This window comes from Oncorhynchus keta, chromosome 20, assembly GCF_023373465.1.
Source record: "Oncorhynchus keta strain PuntledgeMale-10-30-2019 chromosome 20, Oket_V2, whole genome shotgun sequence".
NCBI classification, from domain to species: Eukaryota; Metazoa; Chordata; class Actinopteri; order Salmoniformes; family Salmonidae; genus Oncorhynchus; species Oncorhynchus keta.
Genome location: NC_068440.1, coordinates 39,192,374 through 39,209,160, shown reverse-complemented (window position 1 = coordinate 39,209,160; position 16,787 = coordinate 39,192,374). Strand labels below are relative to the sequence as shown.

General features: G+C 43.0%; 1 protein-coding gene across 1 annotated transcript in view; it reads right to left on the bottom strand.

The window, feature by feature from the left end:
• Nucleotides 1-16,567, bottom strand: part of ldlrap1a (low density lipoprotein receptor adaptor protein 1a) — a 50,067-nt gene extending 33,500 nt beyond the window's left edge. The window contains exon 1 of the mRNA XM_035760775.2: nucleotides 15,755-16,567. Within this exon, the coding sequence (XP_035616668.2) occupies nucleotides 15,755-15,839 (85 nt within the window). The 5' untranslated portion in view covers nucleotides 15,840-16,567. The remainder of the gene's footprint in view (nucleotides 1-15,754) is intronic.
• Between the last annotated feature and the right edge of the window lie 220 nt (nucleotides 16,568-16,787).

The window sequence follows — 16,787 nt, the reverse complement described above, 5'->3', positions numbered from 1 at the left end:
AAACTGTACATGACTTGGTAATAGGTAATACATTTATTTCCATGAAATTATTCAAAGCAATTTTTTTTTAGTTTGACCAATGTAGATATTTTCAAAACACTTGCAATTTAAAAAGTCACAAAGACATTTTTATTAGAAATCTTTTAGACAGAGCAACCTTGAGGGAATCTTATCTGAGAAAAGGATGTTCATACAATAGGGAAGATATACTAAACCTTGCAGAGAGCATATCCAACTGACAATCTCCTAGATACCTAGAAAAAAAAATATTGACTACTGGAACCAAGACTTCCAAAAGAAACTGACGTTGACGCAAGATGGAGGGAAAGTTGGAGCAGAACTAACTAAATTACAGTTAACTAAAATGTACACTTAAATCCAGTATAAACAAAATGTATAGAATGTATTATTACACAAGGGACAAAATTCACAAATGTCTTACGTTTAAACTAACAATGACTGAATAATCCACACCTTCTGTGAATGTTATAAAGTCCAAAAGTTATGGGTGTAAAGTCTAAAAGTTATGGGTGTAAAGTCTAAAAGTTATGGGTGTAAAGTCTAAAAGTTATGGGTGTAAAGTCCAAAAGTTATGGGTGTAAAGTCTAAAAGTTATGGGTGTAAAGTCCAAAAGTTTTTTCTAAAAGTTTTGTAAACCAAAATGTAGATATTTTCAAAACACTTATGGGTTAAAGTCCAAAGACATTTTTAAAGTCCAAAAGTTTTGAAAGCAAAAGTTTGGGTGTAAATCCAAAAGTTATGGGTGTAAAGTCCAAAAGTTATGTTAAAGTCCAAAATATGGGGTAAAGTCCAAAATATACTAAACCTTGGTGTAAAGCAAAAGTTATGGGTGTAAAGTCCAAAAGTTATGGGTGTAAAAAAAGTTATTGTAAAGTCCAAAAGTTATGGGTGTAAACCAAAAGTTACTAAAGTCCAAAAGTTATGGGTGTAAAGGAAAAGTTATGGGTGTAAAGTCCAAAAGTTATGGGTGTAAAGTCCAAAAGTTATGGGTGTAAAGTCCAAAAGTTATGGGTTAAAGTCCAAAAGTTATGGGTGTAAACAAAAGTTATGGGTGTAAAGTCCAAAGGGACAAAAGTCCAAAATGTTATGGGTGTAAACCAAAATTACTGGAATAAAGTCCAAAAGTTATGGGTGTAAAGTGTTATGGGTGTAAAGTCCAAAAGTTATGGGTGTAAAGTCCAAAAGTTATGGGTGTAAAGTCCAAAAGTTATGGGTGTAAAGTCCAAAAGTTATGGGTGTAAAGTCCAAAAGTTATGGGTGTAAAGTCCAAAAGTTATGGGTGTAAAGTCCAAAAGTTATGGGTGTAAAGTCCAAAAGTTATGGGTGTAAAGTCCAAAAGTTATGGGTGTAAAGTCCAAAAGTTATGGGTGTAAAGTCCAAAAGTTATGGGTGTAAAGTCCAAAAGTTATGGGTGTAAAGTCCAAAAGTTATGGGTGTAAAGTCCAAAAGTTATGGGTGTAAAGTCCAAAAGTTATGGGTGTAAAGTCCAAAAGTTATGGGTGTAAAGTCCAAAAGTTATGGGTGTAAAGTCCAAAAGTTATGGGTGTAAAGTCCAAAAGTTATGGGTGTAAAGTCCAAAAGTTATGGGTGTAAAGTCCAAAAGTTATGGGTGTAAAGTCCAAAAGTGATTAAATGGACTTTTAATCCATCTGCCTATTTCAAGACATGACATACGGCGCGAGAGCCGATGGATAGGACATTCTCTTGTCAATCATCTTGAATAACTTTTAAATAAGTATTCAGACCTTTTACTCAGTAGTTTGTTGAAACACCTTCGCCAGGGTTTATAGCCTCAAGTCTTCTTGGGTTTGATGCTACAAGCTTGGCACACCTGTATTTGGGGAGTTTCTCCCATTTTCTATGCAGCTCCTCTCAAGCTCTGTCAGGTTGGATGTGGAGCGTCGCTGCACATCTATTTTCAGGTTTCTCCAGAGATGTTTGATTGGGTTTTTGTCCAGGCTCTGGCTGGGCCACTCAAGGACATTGTTCCGAAGCCACTCATGCGTTGTCTTGGCTGTGTGCTTAGGGTCGTTGTCCTGAGCGCTCTGGAGCAGGTTTTCATCAAGCATCTCTCTGTACTTTGCTCCATTAATCTTTATCTCGATCCTGACTAGTCTCCCAGTCCCTACCACTGCCACCACCATGCTTCACCGTAGGGATTCTGCCACCACCATGCTTCACCGTAGGGATGCTGCCACCACCCTGCTTCACCGTAGGGATGCTGACACCACCATGCTTCACCGTAGGGATGCTGCCACCACCATGCTTCACCGTAAGGATGCTGCCACCACCATGCTTCACCGTAGGGATGCCGCCACCGCCTGCCACCACCATGCCACCACCATGCTTCACCGTAAGGATGCTGCCACCACCATGCTTCACCGTAAGGATGCTGCCACCACCATGCTTCACCGTAGAGATGCTGCCACCACTATGCTTCACCGTAGGGATGCCGCCACCGCCATGCATTACCGTAGGGATGCTGCCACCACCATGCTTCACCGTAAGGATGCTGCCACCACCATGCTTCACCGTAGGGATGCTGCCACCACCTTGCTTCACCGTAGGGTTGGTGCCAGATTTCCTCCAGATGTGACGGTTGCAATTCAGGCCAAAGAGTTCAATATTGGTATCATCAGACCAGAGAATCTTGTTTCTAATGGTCTGAGTCCTTCAGGTGCCTTCTGGCAAACTCCAAGCGGGCCGTCATGTGCCTTTTACTGAGGAGTGGCTTCCGTCTGGCCACTCGACCATAAAAGCCTGATTGGTGGAGTGCTGCAGAAACGGTTGTCCTTCTGGAAGGCTCTCCCATCTCCACAGAGGAGCTCTGGAGCTCTGTCAGAGTGACTATTGGGTTCTTGGTCACCTCCCTGACCAAGGTCCATCTCGCCGATTGCTCAGTTTGTCCGGGCGGCCAGCTCTAGGAAGAGTCTTCTTCCATTTAAGAATGATGGAGGCCACTCTGTTCTTGGGGACCTTCAATGCTGCAGACATTTTTTGGTCCCCTTCCCCAGATCTGTGCCTCGACACAATCCTGTCTCGGAGCTCTACGGACTATTCCTTCGACCTCATGGCTTGGTTTTTATCCTGACATGCACTGTCAACTGTGGGACCTTATATAGACAAGTGAAAAAGTCAAGGGGTCTGAATACTTTACAAATGCGCCATAGGAGTGACTGAACAAATTTGATTGAACTATATGACCCAATGAGATCCTATTAAATGACTAATTAGAATTCTAGTTCCTAATTTTACGGTACACACTATTGGAATAAGAAGAGCCTTGTAGTACTGTGTATTAAAGAAGAGGTTATGGGAAAAGAGGACAAACAATACCATCAGTGATCTGAAGTGTTGTGGCCTCAAATTGAGTAATATTGCCCAATGGTCCCACACACCAGAGAACGTGGCTTGAACCTCAACCCATTTCAAAAAAATGTTTTTTTAAACTCTCTAACCCAATAGCCATCTGTTTTGACATGGGATGAGAGGCGAGGGATGGCGAGGTGTATAACGTTGCCCTGGGCATGGCAGAGAAAAAGAAAACAGAAGTTTATACTAAGGTCACTTTGGCATTTCCTCCCCGGGTTGAGTTTAGGATTGTGGGAGAAGTTCAAACTGATATCAGCGCCTCCTTCTATCCAAAGGAGGAAGTTGTCCCCAGTCCATAACGCCTGACCACGTCCTGCAGGGTATGAGACAGTGGTGACGCCCGAGGACTTTTGACTTAACCTGGAGAACAGATTCAGACTACCCAGAAAGCCTAGAGACTCACTGCCAGTAGCTCTAAAATCAACATGACCTGCCCCTCTACCATACATCAGTTATATCAATATGACCTGCCCCTCTACCCCTCTACCATACATCAGTTATATCAACATGACCTAACCCTCTACCATACATCAGTTATATCAACATGACCTAACCCTCTACCATACATCAGTTATATCAACATGACCTACCCCTCTACCATACATCAGTTATATCAACATGACCTACCCCTCTACCATACATCAGTTATATCAACATGACCTGCCCCTCTACCCCTCTACCATACATCAGTTATATCAACATGACCTGCCCCTCTACCATATATCAGTTATATCAACATGACCTACCCCTCTACCAAACATCAGTTATATCAACATGACCTACCCCTCTACCATACATCAGTTATATCAACATGACCTACCCCTCTACCATACATCAGTTATATCAACATGACCTGCCCCTCTACCATACATCAGTTATATCAACATGACCTGCCCCTCTACCATACATCAGTTATATCAACATGACCTACCCCTCTACCCCTCTACCATACATCAGTTATATCAACATGATCTGCCCCTCTACCCCTCTACCATACATCAGTTATATCAACATGACCTACCCCTCTACCCTGTAGCCATGGTGACTACCTCCTAAAGTAAAAGGTAAAAAATTAAATACATCATAATTTGTTTTAATTAACATGAACAGACTGAATACCTGACTTTGTGCGTTGTTTATATAAAACATTGAGAAGTGGGCCTGTAATGCATGCATGTTAACCTTGGAAGAAGCACAAGCAGTTCCCAAACATGAACCCGGCCATGCTGTGGACCAGAGAGGAAGAGGCAAAGCGAGAGAGATATCTTGGCCCAAAATCTGTCTGCTCTAGCAGGTGGAGGCCCAAAATCGGTCTGCTCCAGCAGGTGGAGGCCCAAAATCTGTCTGCTCTAGCAGGTGGAGGCCCAAAATCTGTTTGCTCTAGCAGGTGGAGGCCCAAAATCTGTCTGCTCTAGCAGGTGGAGGCCCAAAATCTGTCTGCTCTAGCAGGTGGAGGCCCAAAATCTGTCTGCTCTAGCAGGTGGAGGCCCAAAATCTGTCTGCTCTAGCAGGTGGAGGCCCAAAATCTGTCTGCTCTAGCAGGTGGAGGCCCAAAATCTGTCTGCTCTAGCAGGTGGAGGCCCAAAATCTGTCTGCTCTAGCAGGTGGAGGCCCAAAATCTGTCTGCTCTAGCAGGTGGAGGCCCAGAATCTGTCTGCTCTACCAGGTGGAGGCCCAGAATCGGTCTGCTCTAGCAGGTGGAGGCCCAGAATCTGTCTGCTCTAGCAGGTGGAGGCCTAAAATCTGTCTGCTCTAGAAAGTGGAGGCCTAAAATCTGTCTGCTCTAGCAGGTGGAGGCCTAAAATCTGTCTGCTCTAGCAGGTGGAGGCCTAAAATCTGTCTGCTCTAGCAGGTGGAGACCCAGAATCTGTCTGCTCTAGCAGGTGGAATTCTCTCTTTTGCGCTCACGTCAATGAGACTGTTGAATTTGGTAAAAAAAAAAAAATGTAATGGCTTATTTGCTGAGGTTATTTTAATTGAATAGAAGTTCCGTAATGCTAAGGCTGCTACGAGTGTAGTGATATAATTAGGTCACATGACAATCCAGACTCTTTATATCAGAACTGGGCCTGTTGTTCACACGAGTATCTGCCCTCACATTGGCTAGATCTATGTTTTTACTTGACCAGGGAAGACATATTGAGACCTAGGTCTCTTTTCCAAATGTGGCTTGCGCAATAAAAAAAACACAAAATACACACATTTTACAACAAAATATACTGTGTGGGAAGCACAAGTATAAACATCACAAATTACCCAAGAAACCAGTTTACATTCCTCCACAAATAAGTCCTCAATCAATACTCTAAAAACCCCCCGAACATTAAGATAACAAAATTCAAAATAAATGTTACAGCATTACAGCGCTTTAAAAAGGAGATGTACCTAGTTGGGTGGAGAACCTAGGAATTACGGTGCTTTAAAAGGAGATGAACCTAGTTCGGTGGAGAACCTAGGAATTACGGTGCTTTAAAAGGAGATGAACCTAGTTCGGTGGAGAACCTAGGAATTACGGTGCTTTAAAAGGAGATGAACCTAGTTCAGTGGAGAACCTAGGAATTACGGTGCTTTAAAACTAAAAGGAGATGTACCTAGTTCAGTGGAGAACCTAGGAATTACGGTGCTTTAAAAGGAGATGAACCTAGTTCGGTGGAGAACCTAGGAACCTTAAGAGTTAAGCCATCCTGTGAACTGGTTAGGCAACTCACGTGTCTATACTTCGACAGCACAGTCAGATCAGACAGAAGTTTAGAAAGTAGGGCCATAGAGATCTATGGGCCGTTAGTGTAGTCCAACCAACCTGTTGATACAGGATGCAGTGATGAGTATTACAAACTGCCATCTGTAACGAAAAACAAAAAAGGGCACTATGGTAGATGGCATCCTGCACTTTAATGAAATGATTTCACTGATAAGGGGACTGAATAATCAGCTTTCTACTGCTTTTTATTTGATTATGTTTCCTTTATTTAACCAGGCAAGTCAATTAAGAACAAATTCTTATTTTCAATGACGGCCTAGAAACAGTGTTCAGCCTGTTCAGGAGCTGAACAACAGATTTGTACCATGTCAGCTTGGGGATTTGAACTTGCAACCTTGCGGTTACTAGTCCAACGCTCTAACCACTAGGCTACGCTGCCGCACCGAGAGAAAGGCCATCTGTTTCTGTAGATAAAGTTGACTTTAAATCTTAGCTTCTCAACTACAGTAGGTTTGAAACGTCAAATCCATATCAATTTAAATGGCTGAGTGTTTATATGTGGGAACCAGTGGCGATCCGTCATTCAAGGCAGAGCTCCCCCCCCCCTCTTTCTTGAGTAAAGCAGCTCCAAAAATACAGGTGTTTCAGCCTAGCAAACTGCTTCCTGTGGTGGTGCAGCCAGCGAAAAACACAGAGCATAGGGGTTGGTAATGTTCTCTAGTTGCGTCGTGATTGGCTCAGTGGTCTGTCACTCATGGTGTCCTGTGTGAATTTATGTATGCTCTCTCTAATTCGCTCTTTCTCTCTCTCGGAGGACCTGAGCCCTCGGACCATGCGTCAGGACTACCTGGCATGATGACTCCTTGCTGTCCCCAGGACTGGGTGTGTTGTCCAAGTCTGGGTTTAAGGGTCTCTTTTCCAACCTTAACAGGATAAACATTCAACATTGGCCTTGCTGTCAATCTAGCATGACTTCTGCCGCGCTCAAAACAACTGAAAACTCAAAAATCTGACTTCAGTGAGTTAAAGACAACTCGGGGAAAAATGAGATCCAACTGGGAAAATGCATGTTGACTGATCACTGACGTCACTGACCTTGTGCCCCCCAAAAGTTCCTAGTTGTCTTGAAAGCACCATAAATCCAGAGAATGCCGGACTGATGACAAAATTTGCCAACGAAGGACCGCCGGCCCACCTTCCTGTTCAAGTGAGCACAGCACAACAAGGTGAGTCCAAAAATATTGTATGCTGCTGCATAAATTATGTAATATGCCAGGGAGATATGTATACTGTAGGTAACAAAGTAATAATACGTGTATGTTGTGTAGTAAGTAAGCTGTTAGTAGCCCATGTGCCTCAGCCTAATAATTTGGTCTATTTTCACCTCTTAATTTCACCTACTGATCTGACTTGGTGGTGCACATGTAGCCTGTTCTAGAGAAATGTACAACATCAGATATTGTAAGAGCTTTCATTGTCTGCTTATATGCCCCTTTATTTATCCTAAGGTTCTGACTTGGTGTACAGGGAGAATACTGTAAGAACGGCCCATGATCTGAATTCTGTCGCTGTACATTTCAAAAGTGCTGGACAAATAGTTATTTTGACAACGTCCGTCCTAGCTCGCTCATTAATGTCTTAATCGAAATTACGGATTGCCTCTTAGCCTCTCATGGTCCCTTTATGCCATAGTGGGTAGGGATGCAAACAGGTGAGGGTCCAAAAAGGTGACACTTTTTTTGCACTGAAACACGCAACAACAAAAAAATCCCTGCTAGGAGGAAATGCAGGTTTCCCTCACTAATTAAACAAAGAATATGATCTATATGATCAGTCTCTGTGTGTAAATTAAAAAGTGGTTAATGTGAACCGAACTCACAGCTAAAAACAAATGTAAAGAAAGCCATCCAATGTTATTTGTTGCCTAGACTTTACTGCAAATGACACTCAAGCCCTGAGAAAGAAAAAAAAAAACAAGACACTAATATTGCAGTTAGCCATGACAGCCTTTATAATAGGACACTTGTTACCATGACAGCCTTTATAATAGAACGCTTGTGACCTCACCACATCTAAATATTGCACTTGGGGGGAAAAAAAAAAACATTTAAAAGTAGAAATAGAATGAAACAAAGACGCATTGTATTTTTGCTCTATTAATAGTGCCCACTATAGCAGACGTCGATCAAGTGTACAAGGCTTACATGCGTGCAAAAATAACGTTCACTGTGTAAACAAAATGCAATAATCGCCCCCTCACTCACAAACAAGTGTTACTGTCAAGTTCAACAAAGGCAATATCTTCGGGCTACACTGCACATTATTACACAGTACACGTTCTGCCTGTGGACATATGTTCTACAACGTGCCAGCAGAGCGTGATGCCTTTTGCTGGTATAATTGATCTCTTTCAGGCAGAGAGTAACACCTGGCGTACCCCCTTCTTATCCGCTGCATTGAAGAGAAAGAGGGAAAGTGTTTTGTTTTCCTTTCACCTCTATCGCGGCATCCAGGTGTGCTTTTACACCTGCATTGTTATAATCTCTACCCGGCACAGCCAGAAGAGGACTGGCCACCCCACATAGCTCGGTTCCTCTCTAGGTTTCTTCCTAGGTTTTGGCCTTTCTAGAGAGTTTTTCCTAGCCACCGTGCTTTTACACCTGCTTTGTTTGCTGTTTGGGGTTTTAGGCTGGGTTTCTGTACAGCACTTTGTGGCATCAGCTGATGTACGAAGGGCTATATAAATACATTTGATTTGATTTGAAGCCAGGCCCAGTTTACACGCAACTCCTCATTTTCACCCAATTCTCTCATTCTGAAAATTAACCACATACTGTCAGTTCACAGATAGTAGTTAGTTCATTAGCTAGTTCACATTTCACACAGATTGCCAGGGTCCAGTAAGCAACTAACGTGTTATAACATGAGGGACAGAAATGTTAATAGTTAATACTGTAGCGAATTGGTCATCTGATGTTGTAATGTTAGCGGTCTGACTTTATTAGCCAGCTAATGTTCACACCATAAATAAATAAAATATTTGATCAGTTATTAAGTTGGCTAATGTTGCACAACATTTCTCTGGCTAAAAAACCAACCAAACCAACCACTCCACTCACTGGACTCTTTTGATCACTCGACTAAGGATGCCTCTCCTTAATGTCAATATGTCTTGTCCATTGCTGTTCTGGTTAGTGTTTATTGGCTTATTTCACTGTAGAGCCTCTAAGTCCTGCTCACTACACCTTATCCAATTTATTAGTTCCACCACCCACACATGCAATGACATCTCCTGGTTCCAATGATGTTTCTAGAGACAATATCTCTCTCTTCATCACTCAATACCTAGGTTTACCTCCACTGTATTCACATCCTACCATACCTTTGTCTGTACATTATACCTTGATGCTATTTTATCGCCCCCAGAAACCTCCTTTTACTCTCTGTTCCAGACGTTCTAGACTACCAATTCTTATTGCTTTTAGCCGTACCCTTATTCTTCTCCTCCTATGTTCCTCTGGCGATGTAGAGGTGAATCCAGGCCCTGCAGTGCCTAGCTCCACTCCTATTCCCCAGGCGCTCTCTTTTGATGACTTCTGTAACCGTAATAGCCTTGGTTTCATGCATGTTAACATTAGAAGCCTCCTCCCTAAGTTTGTTCTATTCACTGCTTTAGCGCACTCTGCCAACCCGGATGTTCTAGCTGTGTCTGAATCCTGGCTTAGGAAGACCACCAAAAATTCTGAAAATTTAATTCCAAATTACAACATTTTCAGACAAGATAGAACTGCCAAAGGGGGCGGTGTTGCAATCTACTGCAAAGATAGCCTGCAGAGTTCTGTCCTACTATCCAGGTCTGTACCCAAACAATTTGAACTTCTACTTTTAAAAATCCACCTCTCTAAAAACAAGTCTCTCACCGTTGCCGCCTGCTATAGACCACCCTCTGCCCCAGCTGTGCTCTGGACACCATATGTGAACTGATTGCCCCCCATCTATCTTCAGAGCTCGTGCTGCTAGGCGACCTAAACTGGAACATGCTTAACACCCCAGCCATCCTACAATCTAAACTTGATGCCCTCAATCTCACTCAAATTATCAATGAACCTACCAGGTACCCCCCCAAAGCCTTAAACACGGGCACCCTCATAGATATCATCCTAACCAACTTCCCCTCTAAATACACCTCTGCTGTCTTCAACCAAGATCTCAGCTATCACTGCCTCATTGCCTGCATCCGTAATGGGTCAGCGGTCAAACGACCTCCACTCATCACTGTAAAACGCTCCCTGAAACACTTCAGCGAGCAGGCCTTTCTAATCGACCTGGCCGGGGTATCCTGGAAGGATATTGATCTCATCCTGTCAGTAGAGGATGCCTGGATATTTTTTTAAAATGCCTTCCTAACCATCTCAAATAAACATGCCCCATTCAAGAAATTTAGAACCAGGAACAGATATAGCCCTTGGTTCTCCCCAGACCTGACTGCCCTTAACCAACACAAAAACATCCTATGGCGTTCTGCATTAGCATCGAACAGCCCCGTGATATGCAGCTGTTCAGGGAAGCTAGAAACCGTTATACACAGGCAGTTAGAAAAGCCAAGGCTAGCTTTTTCAAGCAGAAATTTGCTTCCTGCAACACTAACTCAAAAAGTTCTGGGACACTGTAAAGTCCATGGAGAATAAGAACACCTCCTCCCAGCTGCCCACTGCACTGAAGATAGGAAACACTGTCACCACTGAAATCCACCATAATTGAGAATTTCAATAAGCATTTTTCTATGGCTGGCCATGCTTTCCACCTGGCTACTCCTACCCCGGTCAACAGCACTGCACCCCAACAGCAACTCGCCCAAGCCTTCCCCATTTCTCCTTCTCCCAAATCCATTCAGCTGATGTTCTGAAAGAGCTGAAAATCTGGACCCCTACAAATCAGCCGGGCTAGACAATCTGGACCCTTTCTTTCTAAAATTATCTGCCGAAATTGTTGCCACCCCTATTACTAGCCTGTTCAACCTCTCTTTCGTGTCGTCTGAGATTCCCAAAGATTGGAAAGCAGCTGCGGTCATCCCCCTCTTCAAAGGGGGGGACAGTCTTGACCCAAACTGCTACAGACCTATATCTATCCTACCATGCCTTTCTAAGGTCTTCGAAAGCCAAGTCAACAAACAGATTACCGACCATTTGAATCTCACCATACCTTCTCTGCTATGCAATCTGGTTTCAGAGCTGGTCATGGGTGCACCTCAGCCACGCTCAAGGTCCTAAACGATATCCTAACCGCCATCGATAAGAAACATTACTGTGCAGCCGTATTCATTGATCTGGCCAAGGCTTTCGACTCTGTCAACCACCACATCCTCATCGGCAGACTGACAGCCTTGGTTTCTCAAATGATTGCCTCGCCTGGTTCACCAACTACTTCTCTGATAGAGTTCAGTGTGTCAAATCGGAGGGTCTGCTGTCCGGACCTCTGGCAGTCTATGGGGGTGCCACAGGGTTCAATTCTTGGACCGACTCTCTTCTCTGTATACATCAATGAGGTCGCTCTTGCTGCTGGTGAGTCCCTGATCCACCTCTACGCAGACGACACCATTCTGTATACTTCCGGCCCTTCTTTGGACACTGTGTTAACTACCCTCCAGGCAAGCTTCAATGCCATACAACTCTCCTTCTGTGGCCTCCAATTGCTCTTAAATACAAGTAAAACGAAATGCATGCTCTTCAACCGATCGCTACCTGCACCTACCCGCCTGTCCAACATCACTACTCTGGACGGCTCTGACTTAGAATACGTGGACAACTACAAATACTTAGGTGTCTGGTTAGACTGTAAACTCTCCTTCCAGACCCATATCAAACATCTCCAATCCAAAGTTAAATCTAGAATTGGCTTCCTATTTCGCAACAAAGCCTCCTTCACTCATGCTGCCAAACATACCCTTGTAAAACTGACCATCCTACCAATCCTCGACTTTGGCGATGTCATTTACAAAATAGCCTCCAATACCCTACTCAACAAATTGGATGCAGTCTATCACAGTGCAATCTGTTTTGTCACCAAAGCCCCATGTACTACCCACCATTGCGACCTGTACGCTCTCGTTGGCTGGCCTCGCTTCATACTGTCGCCAAACCCACTGGCTCCATGTCATCTACAAGACCCTGCTAGGTAAAGTCCCCCTTATCTCAGCTCGCTGGTCACCATAGCATCTCCCACCTGTAGCACACGCTCCAGCAGGTATATCTCTCTAGTCACCCCCAAAACCAATTATTTCTTTGGCCGCCTCTCCTTCCAGTTCTCTGCTGCCAATGACTGGAACGAACTACAAAAATCTCTGAAACTGGAAACACTTATCTCCCTCACTATCTTTAAGCACCAACTGTCAGAGCATCTTACAGATTACTGCACCTGTACATAGCCCACCTATAATTTAGCCCAAACAACTACCTCTTTCCCAACTGTATTTAATTTATTTATTTTTCTCCTTTGCACCCCATTATTGTTATTTGTACTTTGCACTTTCTTCCATTGCAAAACTACCATTCCACTGTTTTACTTGCTATATTGTATTTACTTTGCCACCATGGCCTTTTTTGCCTTTACTTCCCTTCTCACCTAATTTGCTCACATTGTATATAGACTTGTTTATACTGTATTAGACTGTATGTTTGTTTTACTCCACGTGTAACTCTGTGTCGTTGTATCTGTCGAACTGCTTTGCTTTATCTTGGCCAGGTCGCAATTGTAAATGAGAACTTGTTCTCAACTTGCCTACCTGGTTAAATAAAGGTGAAATAAATAAATTAAATAAATATATACTTGCATACTAGTGTTTGTACAGATGAACGTCGTACCTTCAGGCGTTTGGAAATTGTTCCCAAGGATGAACCAGACTTGTGGAGGTCTACAATTAGTTTTCTGAGGTGTTGGCTGATTTATTTTGTTTTTCCCCATGATTTCAAGCAAAGAGGCACTGAGTTTGAAGGTAGACCTTGAAATACATCCACAACTCCAATTGACTCAAATGATGTCAATTAGCCTATCAGAAGCTTCTAAAGCCATGATATAATTTGTTTAAACCAAGCTGTTTAAAGGCACAGTCAACTTAGTGTATGTAAACTTCTGACCCACTGGGAATGTGATACAGTGAAATAATCTGTCTGTAAACAATTGTTAGAAAAATGACTTGTGTCATGCACAAAGTAGATGTCCTAACTGACTTGCCAAATCTATAGTTTGTTCTTTACAAGAAATTTGTGGAGTGGTTGAAAAAATGAGTTTTAATGACTCCAACCTAAGTGTATGTAAACTTCTGACTTCAACTGTATATTTTTAAACCTGCATAATTTAGTTAATATTGCCTGCTAACATGAATTTCTTTTAACTAGGTAAATTGTGTCACTTCTCTTGCGTTCTGTGCAAGCAGAGTCAGGGTATATGCAGCAGTTTGGGCCGCCTGCCTCGTTGTGAACTGTGTGAAGACCATTTCTGCCTAACAAACACCGTAATTCATTTGCCAGAATTTTACATAATTATGACATAACATTGAAGGTTGTGCAATGTAACAGGAATATTTAGACTTAGGGATTCCACCCGTTAAATAAAACACAGAATCCATATTTCACTGAAGAATAAACAAATCGGCGTCGGCGTTGAAAATGTAAATCGGTTGACCTCTAATTTACACCGGGACACCTGAAACACCTGGAACACCTGAAACACCTGAAACACCTGGAACACCTGAAACACCTGAAACACCTGAAACACCTGGAACACCTGAAACACCTGCAACACCTGAAACACCTGAAACACCTGAAACACCTGAAACACCTGAAACACCGGGAACACCGGGAACACCGGGAACACCTGAAACACCTGAAACACCTGGAACACCTGAAACACCTGAAACACCTGAAACACTGGGAACACCTGAAACACCTGAAACACTGGGAACACCTGAAACACCTGAAACACCTGAAACACCTGGAACACCGGGAACACCTGGAACACCTGAAACATCTGGGAACATCGGGAACACCGGGAACACCTGAAACACCGGGAACACCTGAAACACCGGAAACACCTGGAACACCTGGAACACCTGGAACACCTGGAACACCTGAAACATCGGGAACACCGGGAACACCTGGAACACCTGAACACCGGGAACACCTGAAACACCGGGAACACCGGGAACACCTGGAACACCTGGGAAACACTGGGAACACCTGAAACACCTGAAACACTGGGAACACCTGAAACACCGGGAACACCTGGAACACCTGAAACACCTGAAACACTGGGAACACCTGAAACACCTGAAACACTGGGAACACCTGAAAGGTCCCACCTGATCTCGCCTCCTTCCGTCTGCCTTCCATTTTTGAAGACATTTATTTTTATTGTTAGAGTGTATTGGATATATTGGATAAACTGTGTGAGGATTTACTGACATGGAGCACTCCTGTAGCCGTTACCGTGGTTATAGAGGCAAGTAGTTCCAGTTCCCCCCCACCCACCCACCCACCCAGCCCAGGATCAAGTGAGACTTAGCACACAATCTGAATCCCACATGGCACCCTATTCCCTATATAGTGCACCACTTTTGACCAGGTCTCATAGGGCTCTGGTCAAAAGTAGTACACTATGTAACGAATAGGGAGGGACGCTGACATGCAGTGGTGGCCAACTGACCTTTTTATGCCCCACAGTGCCGGGAAGTTGGCACATTAGTGTACAAAACAGCCACTGTGTTGTGTTCCAAACTGGATTTGGAACACAACAGGATTCCAAACTGGATTTGGAACACAACAGGATTCCAAACTGGATTTGGAACACAACAGGATTCCAAACTGGATTTGGAACACAACAGGATTCCAAACTGGGTAAGAGACTATTCCAACGGAAAGGGGCTTAGAATGCTACTCTGCACAGACATTCAAACTACTGTAGAGAAGGCTAGACTTGATTTAAAACATTGGTATCACAACGGGCATTTGTTATTTTAAAGTGTTTAAAGTGACTGTAACAGGAAATAATATAGTACTGTAATGACCTGACGAGATCATAAAGGAACAATACCCAGGGTCGTTACAGTACTGTTATCTCAAACATGCAGTGAGATCACTTCAAGGTTGTGTTACAGTTCATGTTCTGTTCTCATATGGGAAGACTTGAGGATAGTGGTGAACTGGATAGCCCAATTACATTGCTAGTTCGTATCTCTCGGGAAGGACATTCTTGTCAAAATCCCATCAGGAAAAAAAAACAAACTATTATTGGTTAATTTGATATGAAACATGGCGACTACATGTTCGTTTTTAATTTAATTAATTAGGCCTCCTCGTGCCACCAATCATCTTATGATAACAGTAGGCTAGCCTAGTAAATAAACTAATGAAACACACGCAATGGAAATTGATGATGATGGTGTAAAATGTTGCACTAGTTGTAACAAGTGTTGTTAAGTAGCCAACATACTGTCATAATAAATTCGGCATAGCATGGACATTTGACATAGACACATCAAAATGAGCAAATGTATTAATAATTTGCTTAGTTTACACTAATAAAAACTGTTTTTCGACTGCTTTGTTCCCCTCAATGGATGTGTGAACAGGAGTGAAGAAGAGACATTTTTACTTAAAATCTTACTTTTATGTTTGCCCGTATTCCAAGACCGTTTCGCTATAATTGGACTTCGAATGATAGCTCTTCCAGCCGACCTTATGGCATCCATCGCCGACTTTAGGACAAGGAAACCTGACAACGTGGTTGTAGTAAGGTTATTTCTAGACCTTGGAGCTCCCAAGACTGTTGTTGACTTCGGGGCTTTGATTCTTGGGATGACTTGAATTTGGGCGGCGCTATACCTGTCAATCAACCGAATGGGCAATCCCCACGCAAGCCTACGTCATGAGAGGGAATCCCACGAGGATAAAATAGTGCGTGTCAAGTGGCATTTTTGTCGTTGCTTTAATTACCAGTTATCTGCGACTGTGATACCGACAGGTGACAATAAAGATGCCAGGCTACATGTCTCAATGTTTTTTTTCTATTTTAGTGCAAAAGTCATGAGTTCCAACCAAGAATGTACTGTCGCCATCTTGTGGTCATAGACGTTTGCTCTCCTGCATGTTTTCAAAGCTGTATTCAGTATTAAAGTAAACCAGAGGACGGTAAATGCTCATAGAAAAATCGGAACTACACGTTTCTCCTCAAGTTTTCTACTCATTGGACGTACAATGTTTCAACTATCTACTTCTTCTTCGATGAGGTTGGCATCCAATGTTTTGGTGCCATCTGTCTTCAGTTATATTATCGCCATTACTTCTTGCGCCACCCCAGAATTAACCTTCTTGATAGGCGCCCTGCTTAAAAAATCCATACAGGAAACATTTCACTCCGATATATTTTTGAGGCTTAAAACACGCTTCTAATGCTCCGCACACAATTATAAATATGACCACTTCTTCTCTCACCGACTCAACAGTTTGCTCCAACACATTCCTGGAGACTCATGATTTCCCATCACAACTATACTTGTCTTGTTTCCCCGTCTTCTGTAACCCACTCATTCTCACTGTGGTATTATCTTCACCTGACTCACTAGTTTCAACCTGTTTCCCGCCGTGTCATCCTTTCAACGATCTACAACTGCTCCGGTAGATTTAGTAGTCTAAACAAT